Source organism: Dermacentor albipictus, chromosome 6, assembly GCF_038994185.2.
Source record: "Dermacentor albipictus isolate Rhodes 1998 colony chromosome 6, USDA_Dalb.pri_finalv2, whole genome shotgun sequence".
NCBI classification, from domain to species: Eukaryota; Metazoa; Arthropoda; class Arachnida; order Ixodida; family Ixodidae; genus Dermacentor; species Dermacentor albipictus.
Genome location: NC_091826.1, coordinates 93914982 through 93928239, shown reverse-complemented (window position 1 = coordinate 93928239; position 13258 = coordinate 93914982). Strand labels below are relative to the sequence as shown.

Here is a 13258-nt window from a genome sequence, read left to right as displayed (position 1 = left end):
GTAAATGTCGGATCCAGTTGCGTTGTATGTTTTGGTTACTTCACATCGCATGAGTGTGTTTCTGGCTTTATTTTATGCATGCTACCCATTTACGTAATATCCCAATCGGAGCCTTCAAAGGTTAATAATTGATCATCATCATCATGCTGACACTACCACTTCGTTGCATTGTCTAACGTCTTTTAATTACTGTCAGTTTATTTTAATTTTACTCCACCGCTACTTCCTGCCTGTCCTTCTTGTTTCTGCTCTTCGCACATTTACCTATACAAATGATGGTCTGCACACCCGCTCGAGCACCGAGTGTCTACCATAACACCTAACTTCCAAATTCAGTAAAAAACGTATCTGAGAGCTTCGCTAATGATAGCTATGGTTAGCTGTATTTCACATTTTTCTATGCAAAAATTTTAAATGGTCTTTACTTTAGCCGTTTTAATTGGGAACATGAGGTGTGCAGTGATGTTAAATGACAAGCCAAATTAGCTGTTTCATCATTAATTATTCATAGTTAAAACGCAAGCATATTAAAGTATAGTATCCGTGTTTTGCTCGAAATATCTTTTGTCATTGTTTATTGCGTCATGCTACATTAAAAATGAAGGTTTATCTGAGTAAATCACACTTGTCTAAGTCTACGAAGTAGGTTTTTTTCGGTGACGCCTTCGTAGGAATATCACTTTTTTTTGTGTACGTTATCCTTTCGTTCACTTTTTTGCCTGAAATAGTGTCCATGCTTTTTTTTGTGCATTAGGTTGGTTGTTACGACATCTGGTGCCGTTAGCACTAGAGCTATTGCTGTTTTAATTGCTTCCGTGTGTTCTCTGCCATGTCTTTGCGCAACATGCCCTTCATTCGAAAGTTAAAAAATTTTGATGCTGCGAATTTTGTCACCTAACTGTTTCGAAGGAACGTAGAGGTTCACATGAACATGGAGACTTGATATTATCAACATTGGGCGAACAATTGGTGTATTCGTCGGCAGCCAGCGCTTCCACAAGGGGAGTTGGCTTTACAAAGGCACATGGCTACGAAGTCGAAGTCCCCTTGTCGAAACGTTTCGACTAGCACCCTGAGTTGGGCTAATCGCCATGTCAAAATGTGGCCTGGATCCAGCTTGACCCTTGTTCTACCACTGTCGATCCATAACTGCATCACGTGCTCCAGAAATGATACACTTTAATTTTGTGCGCATGCGCACTTGTGGCATGACACTAACATGATGTTCTAAATTGAAAGCTGATGTTGATCTTTTTTTTTGTTCCTTTGCAGGTGAGTCGACTCGGAAGAGGTTTTATTATACCTCGCGGTCGTGGGCGCAGCTTACGGTTTTGAAGCCTTTGCTAGAACAACCGTTTGACAGCTATTGTGGTAAGTGCATTCTTTCTGGAATGGATCGCAGAAAAAAAGTTAGTAATAGCGTCATGTGAGTAGTTATGGTTAATATACTTTAGACTCTTTAATAATTTGAAGCAGTAATAACTTCAATTTTTATTTTATATGTCTTTCTTTCTTGTAGGTAAAAAATGTAAAACTCGTAAGTAAGAAGTTAATAATCCTACTTTATGTTAGAATTCGACGTAGGTTCGTTAATCGCTTTCGTTGTCGTTTCTAGCTTTTTTTAGACTGTTTTGGTTATTCCTAATTTGAGACTCTTAAGCTGTATTGTGGCGTCTCCGAAGATAATTGTATACTCTGTACTGACCATCCGTTGCAACGAAAATCAAACTGGCCCGAGCTGCCCAAGTCCCTCTAGCCTATTTAACGAACCACATTTAATGACAAATAAGAAAAGTTCGATATTTCTTGAACGGCAGCCACGTTGTGGAGCAAAAATGCGCATAAGAAGGTTACCTATGTTTCCGTGAATTTAGCTAGAGTGAACTCGACGCATATCTTTCCCACTGCGTTGGAGTGTTTATCCACACATCGCATAGGGTGTACGAGTAGGACTGCTGTCAGTTCAAAATGCATTTCGTTCTTCACATTTTCTTCTCCTCGTTAAAAGCAGTTCAAATACTATTTCAAGTTTTGTTTCAATATTTCGTAACTTCATATGTTTAGTTCTCATATTTTCAGTATGTGTCAGTGTGAGTGTCTCAAGTAAGTTAATCATTCATTGCATCGGCGAGTAAGATAGGCGATCTAAAGAAAAAAACTGGCTGTAGCTTAGCTAAGGTTAAGCCCAGGATGCGAAGCATACTAGCCTTTATTTTAACGCGACAGCGTTCAGGAGCTCGTGTCGCAGAAAAGCCGGTGTCGTCGGCGTCGGCTCAGGCGTGCGGCGCTTGCTCAGGCGCACATTTCGTTGTCGCGCCGAACGCTGCGTTGCTCGACGCTCACCGCGTCCGATGCGGGGCGCGTAGTCGCTGCGCCGTAGCAAAGCCACCTAGAAACAGTCTCTGTAGCACGCCGCAACCTTCGCTTCTCATTCCAACGCGCAGCTCTGAATCCAGGAGGCATCTCACCTCGTGAGTGTCTAGCAGAGGCAAGCGCAGCTGCCTATATACCGCCGCGACGCCGCGAGCGACGGCGCGAGTTGGAGCCCTGTTTCTCCTCTGTCGTGACGTCACGGTGTCACGTGGTATTCATGGCGACACCGCCGCGCCTGAGGAGCTGGGTTGAGCTCTCGTAATATGCTTCGCATAAAAAAAGAATGTTCTGAGCTCTGCTGAGGCTGCAGGCTTAACCTGTAGAGCCCAGAGTATTCAGGAAAAGAACTCTACGCCTGTTGATTGCGTTCCTCAGAGACACTGAATTGATGGGCGTTTGGCGAAGCACCCGTACTAGTAGCGCAAGAGTTGCTCAAGCAGAACAGGTAGATAGACGAGCACGGCGCGCTAATATAACCTGATGCAAAGCCCACTAATTCCACCACAGCATTAGTGCAATTTTATGTTTCCTTGTCGAGACGGGAGAGCGAAGGGCCGAGTTAAGAAACATTTGGATTGCTGGTCCTTTGCAGTTCGAACCTCCTTTGCAGCGGCTTTTTCGCGTGATACTGAAAAAAAGGAATCGTCCATGGAAGGTTATATTCCATATTACAAGTAGAGTTTCTCAGTCCCTACATTAACGAAAAGTACGAACACTCTCGATAAATCTGTGTTTAATGACTTAAACCGCAATGTTCATCACCACAACCTTACGTGTCCATGGGTGGTTGCATTGCGTAAAGCGCAGACCATGACTCGTTTTGAATGCTGAGCTCTACGCATCCTAAACAGTCTGGGACCTGATGAGGAACCACCGTCCAGCTGGTTCTCAATAGTAGATCTGCGTTAAGACTATAATGCGGCACAAAGTGCCACTTTATGAGATAGCTTGCCCGCGCAGTTTGGTGCCAAACATTGTGAGTTTGACGCTATAGCCACGCTATCAGCGCTCGGTAATAACGTCTCTTTTGAATTGAGTTGGGTTATTTCTCGCAAACAAGCACACCCATGTAAAAAGCCGGGAAAGGGGAATCAGACAAAAAAACCTGCATCACTACGCAACTAGACCGCACCAGCCTTCATGATTCTTAGGTGTTTGGCAGGACAGACGTTGTCAAACTCCAATGATTTTTTTTTCTTTGCACACAGATGGCGCGTACGGCATTGCCAGTAGTGCTAAAAAAAGTGCACAAAATGCACGATTTGAGAACGCACGATTAGCACATGAATGATGACGCGCAAACGACATCACGATAATATTGAAGCAGAATATGGTAGAGCGTACGAACATTTTGCTCTGTGAAGCATTTTCATATGCCAAACGTGTTGCTAGCCCAAAAGCGCAGGTTTTCGTTGCACCGTGTTTGGCCATCCTTAGAGTATCCACGTGACGGCGCCGTGGCGTTCAGGTTTCAGCGACCTACTCGCAAATCGTCGTCATGCCAGAGACCTGCGTGATGCGTTGCGCGCCAGCTCCGTAAACTGGAGGCGCGCTGCGGTAAAAAAGAAGTCTGCGGCCGCGCGTCTGAGAAAAGTCCGAGTCGCCTCTAATACGAAGAGCACCGAGCTGCTTGTCCGGCCTAGGGATGCGTCTGATTTGCACGTACGGGAGCCGCTCCTCTGTTTTCGGTTGCTCCGTTTCGCGAGGCGAATTGCTGCAAAAGCAAACGGCCGACCGCCTCCAGCTGTCAGTTCTCATGCGCACACACCGCGGATGTCCCAGGCGCCTTTCTTTTTTTTTCCTAATTTTCTTTTTGCCCCGCGGTAGACCAGTGTGTGTGTGTCGGCGCCGGATCATCTATCTTTCCTGCCCGGTGTTAGAACTCTTCTTATCCGCGAATCCCCAAGTAGTGTAGCATTTCCTCTCCGCTGTGCTTTCTTCCTTCAATCCGACACCGGCGGCTGTTTACCGGATGTTCTTGCCGGGGAAGGGATCCCATCCCGGATGCGCCGTTTGCTCGAGTATGCGTGTGTCCATGCTTCTGCGCCAGTGAACCGTGCGTCCTAATGTTCGCGTCTGTATGCTTAAGTACGTGATGCCCGCGCGTGCTTATGGTTCTGCGCATGCGTAGTGGAAGGACGGTTCTTCTAGTAGGCCTCATGTGATGGTGAAAAACCTGCAAAAATAAAGAAGGGTAGGCAATACAAAAGGTAGAGCTGCAATCCAAGTGAGCGCAGTGCCTGTCCTCTTAGCTTGCTAGAGAAACGGAGCATCTGTGCCTTGTTTCTGGTGGCATTATGATGGGCGGAAAGGCTACTTTGAAAGATTGCTTCATTTTGGCATCAAGAAGCGTATGCGCCTTTTTTTATGCTAAACGCTTGCAGCAGCCACAACCGCGCACAGTATCCGTTAATTCGGCTGTTGCGTTCAAATAAATTAATTCAAACGTGATCGACAAGTTCGCATATGAGAATATTAGTGGTTGTATAAGTTAATCCTTTGCAGTACAAAGAACGAAAAAATGCGACTCACTGGAGCTAGTGAGGGTTGTGGACAAAAGAAGCAGAGATGACTTCTGAAGACTTCGGTAGAACATATACAGTGAATATAAATATACACCGTGAACGGAGTGTTCATTGTTTATTCGTTGCAAAGACACAAGAGAAGCGGCTGAGAAAAAAAATTGTACTGTGTCACCATTCAGAATCTGGTGAAAATTCCTTCGAGTCCTCATTTACGTTTAAAAACGGTGTTCTCAGTAACTTTACACATTCGGCTAATAAATCATGCTTTCGGCACAATTCTGAACGTAGAGAAATTAGCTCGAGTGCCTACATTCACGACTCTTTTGCATATGACGAAATTTAAAGCTTTCGCAAAAAATTCGGGCAGCGTATTTTTTTCTTTTTCATTCTACTTACGTCGCTTTCACTCAGGTCACTTAGCAAGTTGATCAGCAAACGCGTATTGGGGGGGATAGGACAAAGTCGTCAAATTGTTCGCTCCGCCGGCCTGACGCCGAAATAAGTGTTGCAAGTTCTGACGGCTAATTGTCAATCAGAGAACGAGTTCGATTCCATCGACACTTAGCAGATGCAGCACAAAAAAATTGCTGTTTTCTGCCATAGTTAACAATTTTGTGCAAGAAAAACGCGCGCACTATATACAGCTACGTTTGTAGCACCGCTGGACGCAGTGAGAGCAAGAGCTGCCTTGCATGTACCGGGGGTAGTAGTTATTTCGCGCTGGCATCGTGAGGGCTAACAGAGTCAGTTCTAATTATCTGGAAGAAGCAGGGGCTGAACGCATGTTTAAATGCTTTAGAACGCCTCCTGTCGACCCATGACTAATAAAATAAAATAACTTTTAGCGCCTCCGTTGCAAAGTAGCTTAATGGTGAATGTAAGCAGTAAGTAAAGTACGTACGCAACGTCTGTAAGGAAAGCAAGCGGAAGTTTTACTCGAATTGCAGTAGCAACGGCATACTTCGGTTCTGTGCCATCTTCCATCCCTAATGATTCCGCGAAGATACCGTACTCTCGACATGGCTGTAGATAGAAAATACAATCTTAACGTTTTTGTGTTACACCAGGTGCGATAAGAAACAGGCGTTTATCGTTTCCGCCGAGTAAAGTGAGGCAAAGCCTTCATCCAGGTACAACAGAGTGCACTCATTGCACCACGTGAAGAAAGATCGTCTCCTCGCGAAAGCGGTGAGCTCTGATTACACCGTGAGGACACCGTGGTTCGTTAGGAAGACGCAAGTACTCCTGCTGCATACGTTATCAAATTTCTTCGTTTATTTTCCTGAAATAAATGAAGAAATTGCATAACCAGATAAACGGGAAGGGGGAAGCGAAAGAGGATCACAGGCACCCAGCATTAAGGAGGCGGAAAAGTCAGTATAAGGGAGGCCACGAGCAAATGGAGAACGAACAGTCTTGAGAGCAACCGACTGAAGTAAACACGAAATACCAGAGACCACGAAGTAAACACGGTATGCCAGAAATCACACCGGTGAAGACACGAACTTAGTACGGAAAAAAGAAGTTAATAAATAGAAAAACAGGTCTGCAACGCCGCCACAATGTTGATGTAGTGGCAGCGTCAGCGGCTCAAGGGCATGCCCGGAAAGCAAATGATCCGGTTGTAGCTTCCAAGTATACGCATACAACAGCACGTGAGATTAGAAGAGAACTCGCAGCTGCTGTGGGTTCAGACGAAGCGCACGCAAGCACTCACCTAATGACTTCCAGTGATCTCCTCTTTGTAGGGTATGTGCAACTACTGAGAAACACGTAAATGCCGTAAACTGACCATCCCGTAACACCCACAAATATAACATACGGCATTGAACATTGGGTACATGGAAGTTGTGGAACCTTCGAATAAGAATGCCGGTCTTGGGGTTTACCGCACGTCAATAGTCTCTCTTCCAATTCTTCGATCTCCGCCTAGAACTAGGAACTTTATTTTTGTGACATGTAGTAGTGGACTTCGAAGACAGTTAGCATGTTAAGAAGCCAGCGTGAACGCCGGGTTCACGTGGTTGTGCTCTTATCACGCTGACTTTTGTCGAGGTGCACAAATTTACATTATCGCTGAAATCATTCTCATAAACCTAAATAATTGTAGAGTGACAATTATTGGGTTATTGCGGTTATTTGTCTTTTTTTTTGGTCATGCCAAATGGTACCGACGATTGGAATAAAATTTACGGAATCATTTTGTAACTGCGGTGCCAGAGTCCTAGTAACGTGTGTAGCCGGACGCATTGTACCAGCCGTACTTATTTACATTTATCCTGTTTTTTTTCTCGAGCGATAAGGATGACTTCTAGACCTGATAAAAAATAATAAAGTACCACGCACGTTTAGATTGGTCAGCTTCACTACCTTCGGCTCACAGGCACGTTACACCGTTATTAACAGTTCAAATTGTATTCCCAGATTAGCTTTACATCATTAATACAAGTGACATCTAACGATTTTAGCTGTAGTTTATATATTTCGAATAGCCATATATTTCAGGCCACCCGGACAGTCCAGAAATTTAGGTATTGGAGCTATGAAAATCTTCGTAAAGGTCCTTCAAGTTGACGAGATCATCCATCCAAGAGCCTAAGGATAACAACATAATTTAAGGTTATTACACTGTAGATCTAGGTACTGAGTTTATTAACAGGTTGATGCGTGAAGCATAGTGTCAATAATTAGAGAGCCATATAAAGTCATTTGGGCTTCTCGGTATTCCATATTGAAACCAACCGGTACAGCTTCAGCACGCCATGTTTAATTTTGGTATCGACGCCATACCTGCGTCACCAGCTAGTTGCGTGGTACATCGCTAGGGGTGCCTACAGCCTGCTATGGGGCAACTAGAAAGAGATATATTGAGCTAAACTTAAAAGAAATTTTGGTTTTTCCAATAGCAGAGTGGCCGAACTTGCTGTGTGAAGAGGCTTGGAGAACTAGACCAGACGCGAACAGGACAGAGGGTTGGTGACGACTCCATGTGCACCAGTCCGCCGTAATGTTATGAAGTGTGACAGCACCTCGTCTGCGGTGATAGCTCGTTTATAGCTTACCGATCCTTTCATGGGAACACAAAACTGAGACTCACAAGCTTAATTATCTTCTCCTCTGCTATAGCCGCCCAAATACGAAAAGATTTTCTTACAAAATCCATAACGTTAAACTGATGTTAAGGCGCTGAGCGAAACTGACGTGAGGAATGTTTGGCCTTCATCTTCGTTAATACCAAGGAACCATGCTCCGCCACACGCGTCTATACTGATGGCTCAACTACGTCAGCCAGTTCTGGTGGCACTGTAATTATACCAACAATGGCAATAACCCAGCGGTTCAAGAGTTCCCATATGACTACGTCTACAGCTGCAGAATTGACGGCTTGCCGCGGCGCGCTTCATGAGATAAATACTGAAAGTCCTCGAAAATGAGCAGACTTCTGCGATTCAAGGCCGACCTTAGAATGTGTACAGTTCTTTCTCCGACACGAAAGTAACGATCAGCTGACGCACAAATTCGTAGAACTTGTCCATCACTTGAGAGGAAAAGGCCATGATATCTCTTTTTTATGAATATCAGGCCATTGCGGCATCAGTTGAAGTGATGGCGCAGGTAGGGCAGCTTGGACGTCAAACAAGGAAGACGGCTGCGTTCCGCATTCCTCTCTTACCGACGCTGCGAGACAACTTCACATTCTAGCACGCGCGCTCTCCTTAACAGAGTAGAATACCGCAGCTACAAAGCGCACCAGACTGCACAGACTAAATACTTCGCTGCAACTCAGACCTCTGGCCGGACTGCACTGACGCGAAGCGTCTCTTCTATGTCGGTGGTTGTGGCTGGCAGTTGCCTTACGAAAGCTTATTCAACATTAAATGGAATGGCTGACAGTCCTGCATGTGATATTTGCAGATGCGAGGAGAACATTGACCACTTAGCGTGACACTGTCCTCAATTTGAAGCACAAGGACAATGTATGTCCAACGCATTGAGGAAACTAGATGATCATGCTCTGACCGAACGGACGGTACTAGGGCACCGTCCCCACCGATCATCGGCCGAGAAGGCAGTGAAGGCGCTTCTGTGTTTTCTGAGAACGTCTGGTTTGTACAAGCGGCTTTGACTCTAGTACTGTCCGTGCACGTCCCTATACCCTTCTCCCCTCTCTCTCTTCCCCTTCTCCCTTCCCCCAGCATAGGGTAACCAAGCGGACTCTTGACTGGTTAACATCCCTGCCTTCCTTATATCCCCACTCTCTTACTCTCTCCGCCAAATGCATGAATTGTCAAAAGAATACTTCTCAACCTAAACTGTCTAGAGTCGGTCTGTAGTCTGGCTAGAACCCTATTAAAAGGCTACTGTTGTAGGCTTACGCATTTGCCACAATTATATTTTTGGTGTCTTCGATCCGCTTTGAAATAAATTGAGCGCAGCTGCGATTTTCTTACAGTTGGCCATTAACTCCTTTGGTTCTAGCGCTGTGCAGTGTTCGGCGCTGCCCTCGTTGGCACGCTCTCAATCTTCTTTAGCAGAGAGAAGGAAAGGGGCAAAGGGCGACGATGCGAACGCGCCTCTCCCTTGGACCACGAACGCGCCCCACGCGATAGGCTCCGGTGCCAGCGTGCATCTGGATTCGATTACCCGCTCCGCAAGAGTTCCCACCGCGTCCGCGGGTAATCCAGTCCACTGCCGGGACACAGGCCGACGCCTGCTTTTCGTCCCAGGTGGCCGGACCTCCTGTGCGCGCATCGGGTTCCTCGGCACCCGGTGAGCCAAACCTCGGCTGCTCGCTCGTCCGCGGTCTTATGCGTGTTTTCTTTCTCGCTCCTCGTTGGCGAAACCGCCTCCCCCTACAACCCTTCGCGTCGATTTCTCAACTGGCTGCCTTTCCTCGGATGGTCGATATCGCGGAGAGTGTTTCAGGCTGAAAGGTATGAGAGAAAGAGAGAAACACTCTTTCGATGCGGGCAATGTTTTTCTAGCCATACGGCCTGGCATGTTACTCCCTTGGGCGTGTCCAAACGAGACGGAACTTTACGGGAAGAAGTCTTGAATGATAACAGTGGTCGATCAAAGAATGTCCCCTCAGCTGACGTTTCATCTAGGCCCCTGTCTTATTCGGGGCAGCAAGTGCTGTCGTGGTGATGACCGGCCCTCTGGTAGAAACGTTGGCTCCAACGACACAGATAGCGAGTGTCGCACATCGTCACGTTGTATATATATACAGTGAACAGGAAGAACTACACAGAGCCAGAATTGTGCCTTAAGAATTCAACTCTCTAGTTTGCGATGTTTTTCCAAGAAGATCAAGCAACACTGAAATCGCAAGCCGGGAGCATCGTCGCCGGTCGTCGAATGTGAACTAGCGAGTCGAGTCGGTTTGCTATTTACGCGTGTATCACCGCATATTCCAGATTAATCGTTGGTGCTTGTGTAGTATATTCGAGTATCCACAATACTATTCCCATCGCGGGCTTAAGCTGGTTCGACAATGCTCTTTCGGTATACCAATCGGTGACATCATTGTCTGAATGTTGAATAGAGTACGCACTTTCTGCGCGGAAGGGTAAATCGATAATAGCAACAATTCGATGAAAAACGGTCACATTCAAAAAGCAAAACAATGCACGCGTGATGTGAAATTACTCATTCATATATACATATCACACCTTCGGACAGCGTGCACGAGTAACAACCAGAAGCACACGCGGTAGCAAGCATCCGTAGTGTATGGTTGAGCAAGGCCAAACCGAGTATTCTAGACCGTTCCTCCATTAAGCCCTTCACCTCGACCAAAAGAAAAAATGGCAGTTCCACCCCTCGGCAGAAGTGCTCACTGTATTTCATTCGCACTCCCTGGCAATTCTTGAGGATTATAGCGTCTTGTTCCATCGAGGCGCGACGCTTTGGTGCTCTGTAGGAAAACTTTCGAGTCGAGGATCGTTTGGGAATACAGGGGTAAGGGCGCCTTCGTTGTGCTCGAAGCAGTACGAGTGGTAGTGCTATGTCCAAATACTACATGGCGCAATTCAAAGGAACTGCCACACAGATTTAGGGCAGATTTTAAGGCAGTTCTTCAGTCCGCGCATAGGGCTTGCAGATTCGTAAAACAGGCTCGAAGTCATCGCACGTGTTGTACTCACTGCACTGCGGCGAACACGTCGACTGCAGTTTGTGCGCCAAGTTCCTACGGGTGAAGTTCAAGCGAATACGGCATAAACAGGAGCATTCTTTGTCAAAAGTATGTGAGCTGCGTTTTATGTGACCGCCAGGCTCGCTGCAGGAATTTTAAGAAATTTATGGTGGTGTGACATATGTTCGATTGCCATGAAAATGAAGAGAACCAATAAAAAAATTTCGTACTATGTGTCCAGATGTCCGGATGGCAGAAGCGCCACGAGAACCGCACCACGCAGACGAAAGACATGTACGGTGACGGTGTGCAGTAGCAGCCCGTGTACTTTCGACAAAAGCTGTACGCTTACATCTTATAAGGCCACTCCGTATGCGAAAGAGTGAATCAGTTTAATGAGTGAACTAAAGCGTGTTACAAAAGACGCAAGCAAATTGAATAACCTGATTGATATCATTAGTCAACATTTACTACAGCTAACTAACGAAGAAAGTTAAGAGATCAGGTGGGCAAAGATTTAGGAAGAGTATTTTCGTTTTAAAGGGCGCTCGAATTCATGAACAGAGAATAAAAGTAACCACTTAGCCGAATTGGATAATTAATTTATCAACAGTTAAGCTTGTCATGTAGGGAATAATTTAGCCCCGATTAGAAGCAGGGCACAGACCAAGCGTACGATGATCCGTAATCTTGCAATTGCGGTAAATGGTGAAGTATCATGTGAAGGTATTTGTATCTATACTTTCAGGACCTCGGTTTTCTCGGGTTATCGATCGGGAGAACCTAAGGAGAGGTGTACAAGTGCATCTCCTGAACGAGCATGCTCTGTATATTTTTTTTAAATCCGCGGGCATTGATGGCATACTTTTGTCTTCAATACGTCATATGTTCAACCAGCTTTTGACGCGTTTCTTTTTTTTTTCATCGTTCGATTCAATTAACGCTCCGTTGCCTTTTGCAACTGGAAGTAAATCACGCGCATAAGGGAGGCTCCTCGCTTGCCTTTCAACATGCTGGACTGATTGCATGACATGGATATCAAGTTGATGCATGGGCAGGCAAGATTAATTAGCGTCAATAGGAGAGGAAGGGAACAGTTAGCGTCGCCCGCAACAAGGGTGAGCTGCTCTTAACTATGCCTTACTCAGTAGATGCCTTCACCGGAAAGCTTCTGTTGCACCAAAAGGAAATAACATGAGGACAAAAACCAAATAAGCAAAGAAAATAGTCAAAAGACACGTTATCACCAGTGCGTGCACGTAGAAATTGGGACGCCACTGACAGGGACTTTTATCTCCGTGCTTTCGGTATTCGATGAATGGCATTATCTCTGTCACGCCAAGCGTATCATACACTCATGTATGCTACACCTAGTTTGATGCCCCCAAGTGGTGACTTAAGCGCGGCAAACTTCATTCGGAGTCCATATTGCCTTTTTTATATTCTGCAATGAAGTTTGCGCTGTGGATACTTCAATAAAACAACTAGTAATTAAACTATTACTATACTAATGAAGCGTTAACTACGATAACGTTTATTGTTTTCGTATAAACGTACTAAACGACCATGGAATGCGGCAGGCGAAAGTGACGACTGTCGGTCAAAAAGAACGTGCGCGTAGGTAAGCTGATAAGCAGCAGATAAGCCGCAGGCTCCATGTCGAGCTGAATGGAATAGCCTTACTAACGGGGGTTGGGCAGGCAGACGCTCCGTGCGCATGCGCGGACGCTCACTCCTTCTGGAAGTGAGCATCGTGACGCGGAGCCGATCGTGTTGTTTACGCGGGCTCAGTTGATTCCCTTTGAATTTCACGAACGAGTGGTTCATTGCGGTTCAGGGACAGTTCCATGTACGTGGAGAACCGGCTCGACGCCTGTTGCACAAAGCCTCCGAGGGAGGGGGGGGGGGGGGGCGGAGTATTCTGCAATTGCTCACCTAATGGACAGGTATATTTCGTCTGCTGCTGAAGTGCTAATTGGCCAGGAGTGACTGTCTCCTTCTGGCGCGTACCCCAGCCCCGCCAATCAGAACTTCAGCAGCAGACGAAACGGCCATGTCTACTACTACGTGCATACTTGTAGAAGAGCCCCTGCCCCCCCCCCCCCCCCTCCCCGTGTGACATCTCCCACCAAGTGGGGCACATGCTGGCAACTCGGTCTGCACGAACCCTGCACCATGTGAAACGAAGAGCAATATGCAGATGCAAGCTATGTTGCACCAGTTA

At 46.2% G+C, this 13258-nt stretch overlaps 1 protein-coding gene across 2 annotated transcripts in view; it reads left to right on the top strand.

Moving 5' to 3' along the window:
- Positions 1 to 13258, top strand: part of LOC135907495 (KH domain-containing, RNA-binding, signal transduction-associated protein 2-like) — a 346553-nt gene that overhangs the window by 154151 nt on the left and 179144 nt on the right. Inside the window, exon 2 of one of the 2 annotated variants that reach the window (XM_070541060.1) lies at positions 1273 to 1371. The exons of the other annotated variant lie outside the window; for it this stretch is intronic. Within the exon in view, the coding sequence (XP_070397161.1) occupies positions 1273 to 1371 (99 nt within the window). The remainder of the gene's footprint in view (positions 1 to 1272; positions 1372 to 13258) is intronic. 2 annotated transcript variants of the gene reach the window in all.